The sequence below is a fragment of the Geotrypetes seraphini genome, chromosome 6 (genome assembly GCF_902459505.1).
Source record: "Geotrypetes seraphini chromosome 6, aGeoSer1.1, whole genome shotgun sequence".
NCBI lineage: Eukaryota > Metazoa > Chordata > Amphibia > Gymnophiona > Dermophiidae > Geotrypetes > Geotrypetes seraphini.
The window spans coordinates 230,616,038-230,629,780 of NC_047089.1; the positions used below are offsets into that span (position 1 = coordinate 230,616,038).

The following is a 13,743-nucleotide window of genomic DNA, read 5'->3' on the forward strand; positions in this document are numbered from 1 at the left end:
TGTTAGCTGCTTGAAAATTGGCCTCCTTGAATATAGATCCATCATGGAAAAACATGTGCTTCTAGTTACCATGTGCTTCTAGTTACCTTTAGAGGAGGCATTCTTGGAAGTAAATGCTTGTCTGAAGGTCCAGCAATTCGACTTGGAAATCCTCCAGTCTGTGATCACCTTGGTTCATTCGGGAGAATTCATAAGATCCTTAGACCTCATAGAGCCCTTCTATCTACACATTCCCATCACAGCCCATTATAAGAGTTATCTTCAGTGCTGGGGCTGCATTTCCAGTTTCACATATTGTCTTTTGGTCTGGCTATATTTCCCTCTGCAATTTTTCCAAGTTAATAGTGGTGGTGGCTGTACATCTGTTTTGTCAGGGCATCCAGGTTCATCCCTCCTTGAATGACTGCCTGATTTGTGCTGACTCAGTAGCAGAGGGCAGTTTGGCTCCCACTCAGGTCATTTCTCTCCTGGGTTGGGTTGTGAATCAGATCAACATTCACCTTGGTCTTTTACAGGTCCTGGAGTATCTGGTTGTCTTCTTTGACATGGCTTCCCTTCTGGAGGACCGAGAAGAGAAACTGCGGACACAGATGCAGATTGTGTGAGCTGAGACTACCTGCAATTCTTGGCGTACATGATGCTGACTGGACTAGGGTGCATATGCAGTCCCTGCAGTGGGCCCTGTTTCCAAGGACATTGAGCATCCCTTGCTATTCCCTGCCACCCTGTTCACCTTCTGAAGGGGGAGCAGCTGGGATCTTCAGAATGGGTGCTCTTTACCATGTATGCGAGTTTCAAGTTTATTATAAAACTAGTCTTTAAGCCCATTACATTAACGGGTGCTAGAGTAGATGTCTGTCTGTCTGGGTTTTTTCTTTGTCTCTCTTTCCTTGGACGCTGTCTGTCTGTCATTCATTCTGTCTGTGTCTCTCCCTGGCCACCTGCCTACCTGTATTTCTCTGTTGTGCCATGCCTGCCTGTCTCTCCTTGGCCTCCTTCTCCCCCCCCCCTCTCAGAGCAAAGCATTATTGTTTTCTGCCCCCCAGCATACCCCTCCCCCCCTGTTGTGCCATGCCTGCGTGCTCCGTGGACCTCTTCTGCTCCCCCCCCCGATGATTGCTGTCTGCCCCAGCACACCCCTCCCCCCACAGCAGCCCCCTTTCCCTCTTCCCCTGTTGTGCCATGCCTGCGTGCTCCGTGGCCCCCTTCTGTTCCCCCCTGATGATTGCTGTCTGCCCCCAGCACATCCCTCCCCCCACAGAAGCCCCCTTTCTCTCTCCCCCTATTGTGCCATGCCTGCGTGCTCCATGGCCCTCTTGTGCTCCCCCCCGATGATTGCTGTCTGCCCCCAGCACATCCCTCCCCCCACAGCAGCCCCCTTTCCCTCTCCCCCTGTTGTGCCATGCCTGCGTGCTCCGTGGCCCCCTTCTGTTCCCCCCTGATGATTGCTGTTTGCCCCCCTTCCCCCAAAGCAACCCCCTTTCCCTCTCCCCCTGGTCCCCTGTTGTGCAATGCCTTCCTGCCCCGTGGCCCCCTTCCGTTTCCACCCCCCCTCCCATTCTTACCCTCCCTCCATCCCTCCAACTGGAGCTGGTGTCGGTCTAGGACAGGGGTTGCATTGTTCACCTCTCGGCCCAGATCGTCGAGCAGGTTCTCCTGCTTAATGGTGGTGGGCAGGGCTGCAGTAAGACTGCGAGTGTGGCAGCAGCGGCAACCCTGGCTCCTTCTTCAGCACCATGTCGAAAAAGTGGAGAGCGGCCTGCGAGGTTTGCTACAGCGGCTGGCGAACCTCAGCAGGCCGCTTTGAACAGGAGCAGCAGCGGGAGGGAGGAGTCGCTGGCGTGTTCTGCACACTCACGTGCCTCCAGCTAGCGCAGGCGCCGTGAGGACTGGCACAGAAGCACACCTCACGCCACCAGGAATCGCGATCTTTCAACAGCGCATGCGCGCTTAGCCTTTTATTATAGTTGATTTGATTTATCGCTTATTCCAAATTCTAAGCGATGAACAAATCGATAAAATTACAAAATTAGGGGAGACAAACATAACTAACAAAAAGGCTAAATCTTACGAAACATAATAAAAACCAACTTTGCAAACATAATAAAACACAAGGAAAGAATAGGAAAAGAAATACAATCTGATTAATAAAAAGAAAGACAATTAAGGTCAAAAACAATAGGAAGGGGAAGGACAAAAGCTCTCAAAAGATATAAAGATAAAATGAAACTCCTAGGCAATTCATTTAGTCATTAAATGCATCTTTAAAAAGAAAGCTTTTGAGTTTGCTCTTAAATTTTTCCAAATTTTTTTCCTTGGATGGGAAGCTCATTGTGGAGTTCAGTGGTACAGATGACCTGTTCTGCACAGGAGGCAACTTGGCCCATTACTGCTTGGAGGCTCAAGCAGTCCACTTGGCCCTCCTGGAATTCCTACCTCTCTTTTGGGGGAAAGGTTAGGGTGATGTCAGACAATGCTATTATGGTGGCCTATATCAACCAGCAGGGAGGCAGCAGAAGTCAGACTGTGGCTTAGGAAACAGCATGCCTCTTGTCATTGGATGCAGATCCATCTACAGGTTCTCTTAGCAATGTATATTGCTGGTAAGGACAATGTGAAGGCAAACTTTCTCAGCTGCTCTCTCCAGGATCCAGGGAAATGGAAGTGGGAGCCATGGGCCTTTCAGCACATTCTAGGCTCATGTGGGCCCCCTGATCTTTGATCTGTTGGCTTCCACAGCCAATGAAATGTGGACCATTGGGAGAGTGTGGCACAGTGATTAAAGCTACAGCTTCAGCACCCTGGGGTTGTGGGTTCAAACCCAAGCTGCTCCTTGTGAACCTGGGCAAGTCATTTAATTTCCCCCCCCCCATTGCCCCAGGTACATTAGATAGATTGTGAGCCCACCGGGAAAGACAGGGAAAAATGCTTGAGTACCTGAATAAACTAATGTAAACCATTCTGAGCTCTCCTGGGAGAACGATATAGAAAATTGAATGAATAAATAAATAAATATGCATAAGATTTGTATGCTTATTACTTCTATTGTATGTGAATCTCTCTTATTCATATGTGACCCACTGAGTGGAAAGGTACCAGAACTGAGGCTACAAAAGTTTGGAGAGGTTCAGTGCAGTTTTCATTTTTGTGTACTATAAGGTCAGTAGAAAGGGGCATTGCAAAATATTATCTCTAACTTCCTATGGATTACAGAGAGATTAGATGCCTTAAATTTGCTATTTTAAAAAATGTGGGGGAGTTTTCTGAAAAATGTACTTTTATTATTGATAAAACGTTTCTCATTTTGCTAAGAAGTAATTATTCCATAATTGAAATTTTGCAGGATTATGCAATAGATCTCTCTCTATTTTGTGGTATAAATAAGTCATATACTCTACATGTTCATTAGAGAGATCCTGAAATTTTAACAGCCTTCAAGGTCTGGAAGACCAATGCCTTAGGTCAGTGGTTTCCAAACTTTATTGCTTCAAGGCACCCTTGTTGTGTCAGTAATTTTTCACGGCGCCCCTGAGTCAAAAGAAATACCTAACCATCCCTCCCAATCTGGTATCTTTTCTCCGTTCCATTGACATCTCTCTCCTCTCCTTCTCTTCCTTCTCTTTCCCCCTCCCCCAATATAGTATATATCTACCCCTTCCCTGTGGTCTGTCATTTCTTCGTCTCTTCTGTATCTTCCCTTCCCTGGTCTGGTATCTGCCTTCTTCCTTATCCTCCACCCCCTCCCCCATTTGTCAGTTTTCTTGCTTACCCCTTCCTCCCAATTGAATATGGTATTTCTGTTTCTTCCCAGTATCCGGTTGCTCTCTCTCTTCCCTACACTGCAGCTTGTGCTCTTTGGGCCACAAGCACCTTAAACACGCTGCTTTTGGCAGCCCCAAAAGCTTTCTCCCCTCATCTTCAAATTCCTGTCCCCCAAAGTGTCAGGATGCTGCAGCAGAGGGAAAGCTTCTGGGTCATCAAAGGCAATGTGTTTAAGCTGCTGGCAGCCTGAAGATTGTAAGATGCAGTGTGGGGATGGGAGAGAGGCATCTTGCTGGGGGAAGGGAGGTAGGGTGCCAGACTTTCAGCAAGTTTGCGTCCTCCTCCTTGGCATCCCAGTGAGTTCACCATGGCATCCCAGAGTGCAAAGGCACACAGTTTGGAAAACTCTGCCTTAGGCACTTTCTCATCTTTAAACTTTTTTTTTTTTTTTTTTGTTGAAGTTGGAGGATAGTTGATTATGTGTTGTGAGGAGTTGTGGTTGTGAGATGATGTATTAGTATAGAATAGTACATAAGAATAGCCTTACTGGATCAGACCAATGGTCCCATCAAGCCCAGTAGCCCATTCTCACAGTGGCCAATTCCCAAGGTGTAGCAATATTCCATGCTACCAATAAAGGGCAAGCAGTGGTTTCCCCCTTGTCTTTCTCAATAACAGACTATGGACTTTTCCTCCAGGAACTTGTCCAAACCTTTCTTAAAACCAGCTACGCTATGCTTTTTTCAATATTATAGTACAATATTATATAATAATATGTTGTATGTACAATGATCTATGAAGGGTTATCAAGTGTGTACTCAATGAAATTGTATAAATTTATGTGATACACTTGTTGTTATATGAAAAATGAATAAAAAACTAAAAACAAAAACCAGCTACACTATCCGCTCTTACCACAAAGAAACAGGAGATTTTGCCTTCTCACAATTAGAAAGCAACAAACAACAGTGAAGGTGACCTCTGGTGCTCATTCGCTTTATTATATAATCAAAACTCGACATGATCATGTTTCAGCCTAGAGGGCCTGCCTCAGGAGTCTGAATATTGGTTGAAGAGATATATCAAGGAGTATCACAGGAATTACATGGGATTGGAGATATTTTAGTTGAAGCAACGATGATAAGCTGAATATTATTGAATAACGTTCTATTTTGAAAGTGCTGCTATGCTCAACAGCGCGCATCTTTCTTGTCAGCTAATAATCATTGCTTTATCTAAATGTCTCCAATAGAATAAGGTTACACAAATCCCACAGGCATTTAATTCCTGTGAAACTCCTTGATATTTCTTCAACCAATATTCATAATCCTGAGGCAGGCCCTCTAAGCCGAAACACGATCGTATCAAGTCTTGATTATATAATAAAGCAACTGAGCACTAGAGGTCACTTTCGCTGTTTTTTACTTCTTAACTTTCTCCAGCTTGCACACTTAGCCAGTTAGGTTTTTAGGATTCTTTGAACATAAGCATCGCCTCTGCCGAGTCAGACCATAGGTCCATCATGCCCAGCAGTCCGCTCCCGCGGCGGACAGCAGATGCTCATAATAGGTGACATCATCAGCACCACATTCTTTTACTTCCAGAAGCTTTTGGTAGTGTCCATCATACTTGCAGTTGCCTTCCCACTTGCCTGCTCCTGTGGGATCAAGGCAGTCTTGTTTTTGCAGAGCAGAGAGGATGAGGTCTGCTCACATACCCACCCTCCTCCCCTAAGATGTGTAGTCTGTCATCTATTTCATTAGATTTCCTTGGTCCTGTGCAAGCATGGCAGGAAGGAAGGCATTCACATTGGACACTACCAAAAGCTTCTGGATGTAAAAGAATCCCATCAAGTTGCTAGGCTCTATTGATGGCATCAATCATATGTAAGAATGCATCCCTCTGTCTTTTGAGAAAACCTGATACAGATGAGTAACCTCACTTATTCAGAGGCTTGTAGCACATAGAAAGGGTGTTTCTTAACTAGTGCATACATGGTGCTAAATACAGACCTTTATTTTTATTTGCAGGTATTAGTGGTATTACTAGCATGCCTCCAATTGCAGCTGTCGCCCCGGTGCCAATGCCTCCTATTCCAGTCGTAGGAATGTCCCCACCTTTAGTCACATCTGTCCCTGCTGCAGTGCCGCCGCTGGCTAACGGAGCTCCTACTGTCATACAACCCCTGCCTGCTTTTGCTCATCCTGGTATTCTGCTTAACTGCAATGCTTCTTATTGAACTGTGTTGACTTTCCAAAATCTAGAAACTAACCAGATTTTATTGTGCAATCTGAGCTGCAAATTGTCAGGTTTATATGAAATGAGTTTTTCAGTACTGTATATCCCCAAAAGAGCTGTCTTGTTTTGGATCAGTGAGGGAATCTGTGCAACTTTATAAGTTAAAATAAGTCATCTCTTCACACACCACTCCCTCATTCCATAATATGAGCGCCTAAAAGCGTGTACCATTTGAATGCTCAGATTATAGAATACCAGCACTTACATGCATGAATGTTAAGGATTCAGACGGAATTGCTAGTTGGGCAGTAAGCAGTATTCTGTAATCTTAGCACACAGCTTGCAAAGCATGCAAATGCAACATGGGGATGTTCACGTGTGTGGGGCATGTGTGTCTGTCTCCCACATTGACACACGCATTTAATAGAATAGTTTCACTTAAGCACCAAAGTGCAGCATTTAGCAGTGAACATTCATTCCTGCCATAGATAAAGCATGCCTAAATGTTAATGGGTAAATGGCAATTTATTCTGTTATTGTGTAATATAGGGGTGCTCAATGTCAGTCCTCAATGTCCACAATACAGTCAGGTTTTCAGGATTTCCCCAATGAATTTACATGAGATCTCTTTTCATACAGCGGAGGCAGTGCATGTAAATAGATCTTGTGCATATTCAGTGGGGAAATCCTGAAAACCCAACTGCCTTGCAGACTTTGAGCACTGACATTGAGCATTCCTGCTGTGATGGAATCAAGATACCCAGATTCCTTTATAGATTTTGCACTTGGTAGAAATTTCCTAAATGGCACCTAGGTTAGGTGCCCTATCACAGACGCCTAGCAATGCCTAACTAAAATTCACGTGCAAATTTTAATTGACTTAACTGGTGTGGTAATTGAACACAAAAATAATCAAAAAAGAGAAAAGATTAACTAATAATCATAAAAGATCCGCAAAAAAGTTAATCAAGAGAGCAATTATAGAGTTGATATTAGTCAAAACACTAACCAAAATTGTTAATTAAGTGAAGGAAAAGATCTCAGAGTTGCCACTCCTAGGATCATAATAATATCATCCAGTATGGAATAGTGGCGTGGGTTTCTTTCATAGATCATAAAAACCTTCACCAATATTATATAATGATTTGACTACGTAATTATATCAACGTGATTAATAAAGCTAAAACTCTCTACATATTATTTAATAAAAAAGTACTTAGATAAAACTATAAATAAAGTGACAAGCGCGATTCACTGGTTTAAAGTGACTGATGCATTAATAAAGTGGCTTGTGCTAAAACTAGCCTATTTAAAGTGTCTAATGATATGAAAAATCTAAATAAAGTGACAAATGCTTTGTGCTACAAACTGTGCAAAGAAACGGAAGAAATATTGGCTAAATACTTCACTAATGAGAAACTCTACAGTCGAAAAAATGGCTCATGCTAAAAGCTAACAGAGCTATATTATTGGATAATGCAACAAGCTCAATGAGTGTGTAGATATAATCACTTCAAAGATTTAAATAGTTGTTTAACTGCCCAACCTTATATCGGCATATCTAAATTGAGCTTATGCAGATAGCAAAAAGTGAGGTCGCTAAAATAGCTAACCAAAACTGTAGAGATAAATAACAATCATAAAGCTGATGTGATAGTCAGCCTGACAGTATAAGCCAAAAATGGCACTTATCTTTTTAAAGATAGGAAAACGGCAAACAAATTGAAATGCCGATGTAACACTGTGTATCTTATCTTATCCGACGGGACCCGTTTCGCCGCTATCATCAGCATGAGCCATTTTTTCGACTGTAGAGTTTCTCATTAGTGAAGTATTTAGCCAATATTTCTTCCGTTTCTTTGCACAGTTTGTAGCACAAAGCATTTGTCACTTTATTTAGATTTTTCATATCATTAGACACTTTAAATAGGCTAGTTTTAGCACAAGCCACTTTATTAATGCATCAGTCACTTTAAACCAGTGAATCGCGCTTGTCACTTTATTTATAGTTTTATCTAAGTACTTTTTTATTAAATAATATGTAGAGAGTTTTAGCTTTATTAATCACATTGATATAATTAGTCAAATCATTATATAATATTGGTGAAGGTTTTTATGATCTATGAAAGAAACCCACGCCACTATTCCATACTGGATGATATTATTATGATCCTAGGAGTGGCAACTCTGAGATCTTTTCCTTCACTTAATTAACAATTTTGGTTAGTGTTTTGACTAATATCAACTCTATAATTGCTCTCTTGATTAACGTAATTGAACACAAACCAAACCAAAAAAAACACACTGTGGAATAACAATGCTCCTGAAATGACTTTAATATAGAATCAAAATTCCAATTAGACTATGAATTGTTCCACATAGAAAATGGTAAATAAAAAAACATACAAATCATAAGGATCTAGTCTGCTAGTAGCGCAGGACCCAACACAGTCTGCGTTTCGACAAAGATTTCTTCTTCTGGGACCCCTGACATCTTTGTCGAAACGCGGACCGTGTTGGGTCCTGCGCTACAAGCAGATTAAATCCTTATGATTTGTATGTGGATTATTTACTATTTTCTATATGGAGCATTGTCTAATTGAAATTTTGCCTAATATTAAAGTCCATTTCAGGAGCATCATTATTCCACAGTATTTTTTTGTTTTGGTTTGGATTCTTCTCTCTGTGGACTTTTTGGGATCAACTCTTTGTGGTAATTGAACACGCCATTAAAAACAGATTAAAAAAATTAATTAGAATTGCGCATGGTGCCTACCGGCACCTAAGAGCACCTGCCTGAAAAGTAGGCGTGGTTAGAAGAAGAGAATAAGTGTGATTGATGTCTGTGTTAGGCATTGGTACTTTAGGCCAGGAAAACCCTGGCCTAATTTACCAGCGCCTACCACAAGAACTCCTAACAATGTCCAACAATCTACATCTTATTGCACTTTTAGAAAACTAGTTAAGACCTATTTGTTCAAAAAATGTGTTACTTGATTGATGCCTATGTCATAGTTTCATACTGTATCTTTCATAATGGAAATATTGTACTTTGCTTTTTTGAGTGCTTTGTATCATCACTGGAATGTTCAGTCCTTTTATTCTGTGAACCGCCTAGAACTTTTTTGGGTGTTGGTGGTATAGAAAAATAAAGTTATTATTATTATTAAGCACACCTATGTGCCACTAAACATGATTCTGTAAGCAGTGCCTAGCGGTAGATTGACTACAGCACAGACAGCACCTATAAGTTAGGCGTTGTGTATAAAATCATGCCCTTAGGCCCAGAATCTGTATAGGATGTCTACATTAGGCGCCCTAATCAAAGATACCTAGCGACACCTAACTCCGTGCACAATTTTTTTTTTAAACTTATATGGAAATTGACCATTCCAGTTTTCATGCTATACCAAGAACACCAAAACATAAAATTAATTAAATGTTTAATTTATTAATTTCTTTAATTCAATTCGTATCCTAAAAACTAACAAAATTTATTTCATCTACATTTAAAATCTGCAATAACAAGTAATACAAAGTGCAGAGTGCTACTAATGACAAAATCATAGGCTGGGAAATTTACTGGTACTATCTAAAGCTTTTGAATAGAGTCCATCAATCAATCTTCAAGGCTCTAATGATGTTAAGTATTGAAGCCATTTAGACCCAATAAAGCTCACTTAACTTGATGATGAGTCAATTAAAATCCCAATATCTTCTTGGGTTGTAATTGGTAGACTTGACCAAGCCAGTTGTTCCTTATATTCATGATCCAATAAGAAATGCTTAATCAGTTTTGAGGTTCTCTCTTTTTAATCCTTATTGTTTTCCAGTTTTAGTTACTTATATTATTCAGTCAGCATAAGCCTCCAACTCCAGCTGAGTTTCAGTTGAGTCCATCAGTTGAGTCAACCTCCCTGATGATGGACTCAACTGAAATTCAGCTGGAGTTGAAGGCTTATGCTGATTGAATGATATAAGTAACTAAAACTGGAAAACAACAAGGATTAAGAAGAGAGAACCTCAGAACTGATTAAGCATTTCTTTTCCTCGGCAAGTTTTGCTTCCTTCAAACATTGAGTTTAATCTCGCCGAAGAGATTTTCCCTCATGTCCAAGCCTGCGATGGGGTTTAAAAAGTGCTGCAGGTGTCAGCAGCCCATTTTGATCACTGATCCTCATAATTGGTGTATACAATGTTTAGGTCCTGACCACTGAATAGAGTCTTGTATTTGGTGTTTTACTCTGAAAAAGTGTTCCATTAAGGCCCATCGTATTCAGCAGGAGAAGTTGTTTGGCTTGAGCATGGACATCAGGGTACCAGAGCCATCAACCTCCTGCATCAACATCAGCATTGGGGAATCTCTCTTCATCAAAGAAGTCACAAGTGTTGAAGGTCTCTACAGCACCAAGTCTCTTGATGCAGGCCGTTCATTGACACTATCGTTCTACATCGCAGGATGTCTCCCCCCCTCTAGGTGTGCAGCCTTGTCGAGGTCACCCTTTCTGAGACATCCTGCCGCATCCAAGGAACCGTCTAGTGAGCCTTCGGTACTGGTGCATGCTGCTTCACAGTGGTCATCGAGTTCCTTGATGCGGGCCATAAGACAATGTCATTGTTCTGCTGATCCTCCAGTTGTCTCTCCTATACAATGTGCATCTCCTTTAAAAATAATACATACATTTCAATTAAAAAAAAACATCTTGATAAAATACAACAAAAAAATAATACATACATTTCAATGAAATTGATCAAGATGGAAGTGCCTACATTTCAGTAGAATTGATCAAAAAGAAAGTGCAGACCATTCGACTAAAAACGTGAGAATGAAATGCAAACTTGGTTAAAAATTAAGAAAAAAAACATTAAGATACCAGCCTGTTAAATAAGTGAGTCTTTAGTAATTTCCTAAAATCTAAGACAATCTGTGATACCAACGGTACTGCCTGCTGAGCCATTGGTACTGGTACAGTCCTTCCAGCAGAAGCTCAATGACTTCTTCCACAGGGAGATTGCCACTGTTTTTAAATTGCATTGTATGTGTCTTCTGCAGTCAACTCCCTCAGTACCGAGCCCTTCGGAACATAACACCTCGAGGTCCCGCGGTACTGCTACTACTAATTACATTACATTACATTAGTGATTTCTATTCCGCCATTACCTTGCGGTTCAAGGCGGATTACATCCAAACTAAAACAAAATTACATTCAAAATTTGAAAGAATAGAATAAGCGATGACAGAATTTTTAAGGTAATATATATTGGGTAAAGAGTTACCAAAGGGAAGTGGAGGTCTTTAGGAGATAAGAATAGGGTGAAATTATGGGTTTTAGATAACATTTGGTAGATAAAAGAGTATTAGAGTATTAGTACTAAGGGTAAATAGAGTGTTGGATATTGGGTTGGGATTGGTTGTGCTGGATAGGTTTTATGTGTTTTTTGAAGAGTAAGGTTTTAATGTCTCTCCTGAAGGCTTTGTAGTCTGTAGTAGAAGATAACAGAGTGTTGATTTGTCTGTCCAGTTTAGCTGCTTTGGAGGCTATTAGGTTATCATAAAGTTTTTTTCATTTGACATCTTTGGATGATGGGTGAGTGAATAGTGAGTGGGATCTTCTGTGTCTGGTTGAGGAGGATTGATTTAGTCAGTTATTCCAGTAGGTTGGGCTTTCTCCGTTGAGAGCCTTGTAAAGTAAGCAGTAGAATTTGAAGTGCACTCTCGCTTCTATTGGAAGCCAGTGCGAGTCATGGTATGCCTCTGTGATATGGTCATATTTTTTTAGGAAATAGACAAGCCTCAGGGCTGTATTCTGTATTTTCTGCAATTGCTTCATCATAATCGCAGGACAAGTTAGGTATAGTATATTGCAGTAGTCTATCATCCCAAGGATAAGAGATTGTACCAATAGTAGAAATTGCTTCTTTTCGAAGAATGTTCAGATTTTTCTTAGATTTCTTATGGTCATGAACGATGCTTTTATTATTTGGTTAATTTGGGGTTGCATGGTGCAGCCTCTGTCAATCCATCGCAGCATCTCTTCTGAGGCATCGTTCCTTTTTCTCCTGGCGCTGATATCTCTCCAGGCATGATACCTCTACCACTTTTATGTCATCTCAATGTTCGCCTTCAAAGCATCGATTAGTTATGGCACATTGTATGACCTCTTCTTCATTGGATCGTTCCAAATCAAAACGATCATCTTTTTTGAAGCAAAAGAGGAATCTTCATCAGGACACTTAGGACTCCTCATTGGACTGGAACCGGAAGCGTCGCAGGGCTTCTTGTAAACATCCTTTCAAGGGTTTTTTTTCTGATTCCACCGACTCACAGTATGGAGTTTCTTTGTCTGAACCTAAATCTTTTGACCCCCCCACACTTTTCACTGACAGTTCGTCATCTGATGGACTTGCATTTACTGCTTATATTAATCGATTCTGCAAAGATTTATCAGTCACAATGGAGGCTGATGTATCATCATCTGCACTTATGGATATTTTACATTTTCCAGAACCTCCTTAGGAATTCTGTCAGTTACTAATTCACAACCTTTTTAAACAGATCTATTCAAAAACTAGGAAATGCCTTTATTAATCAAGACTACTCCAAGTCATCTGGATTCCCTTTATAAACTCTTTCCTTCTCCAGGATTTTGAGGTATATAAATAAAAATTTATGTTATGTTATAGTTCTTAGCTTCCACATCATTAACTATTAGTGGAGTCCACACTTAAGAAATACTTCGACATCAGGGTGTATACTTCAGTACCTCTGGGTCATGAGAGCCGTATCATGGACACTTTTGGTTGTCGCCTTTATAAACATTCTATGCTATTGAACAGAGTCCTCAATTACTCTTTCTACATGTCTCAGTATCTTCAACATCATGTACAGTGGTTGTCTGGATTTGCTTAATATGTTCCCTCGGAACACCTTCAAGAATATCAGCACACTGTCCAATCCCTCACACAGACTGCAAGATCTTCCAAGATCAGTCACAGATGCTTTTCAACTATCATCTCGAGTGTCTGCTCTGTCAGTAGCCGTGAGACACCTGTCTTGGTTCAGACTTTCTGATACAGCTATCAATGTCCATAATAGACTGGCCAACATTCCATGTCTTGGGAAAGAGCTCTTTGGCGAGCCCATTGAGGTTGCTGAACAAAAATTAGCTCAACATGAGCAGACTTGGTATACTTTAAATAAAGCAAGATCTAAGTTTTTTTTCCTCAAGAACCTCCTTCACATCGGAGACATTCTTCCTCCACACTGGCTGCTTTGGGACAACCAATGCAGTAGCGGCAACTATGCTGGAGTCCTGGATCTGATTCATTGCATTTCTTCTAGATCAATCGAAGCTTACTTTTACTATATACCAAGTTCCCCTGAGCACACCCACTAATACTCAAATTTTCACTTTCCAAGAACCTTAGTGGCGCACCACTCAGGGCTCAAACTACTTTCATAGCCCTAAGGTTTATGTGCCAACTCGTCATACAATTTCATGTTAAAACCAATTCCCAATACTATCCATACCATTTCTCATGCCACAGATGCCATCATATTCCAGCTCTTCCCCGGACCAAGATGGCGCTGGCACCTTCTCCCTCCCTTTTCACTACCTCATTCTATCAGCTGACTAAACCTCCACCAATCGTATTCCTCCTAGATTAGATTAATGAGGCCCATTCTAATTCAGCATTAAGCCTGCCTGGTATTACCTTATGTAGCACATAAATCCATCACTG

The 13,743-nt window shown here is 41.1% G+C and overlaps 1 protein-coding gene across 2 annotated transcripts in view; it reads left to right on the forward strand.

Moving 5' to 3' along the window:
* ITSN1 (intersectin 1) overlaps nt 1-13,743 on the forward strand; it is a 412,894-nt gene that overhangs the window by 91,392 nt on the left and 307,759 nt on the right. For both annotated transcript variants that reach the window (XM_033949572.1, XM_033949571.1), the window contains exon 7: nt 5,793-5,969. In XM_033949572.1, the coding sequence (XP_033805463.1) occupies nt 5,793-5,969 (177 nt within the window). The remainder of the gene's footprint in view (nt 1-5,792; nt 5,970-13,743) is intronic.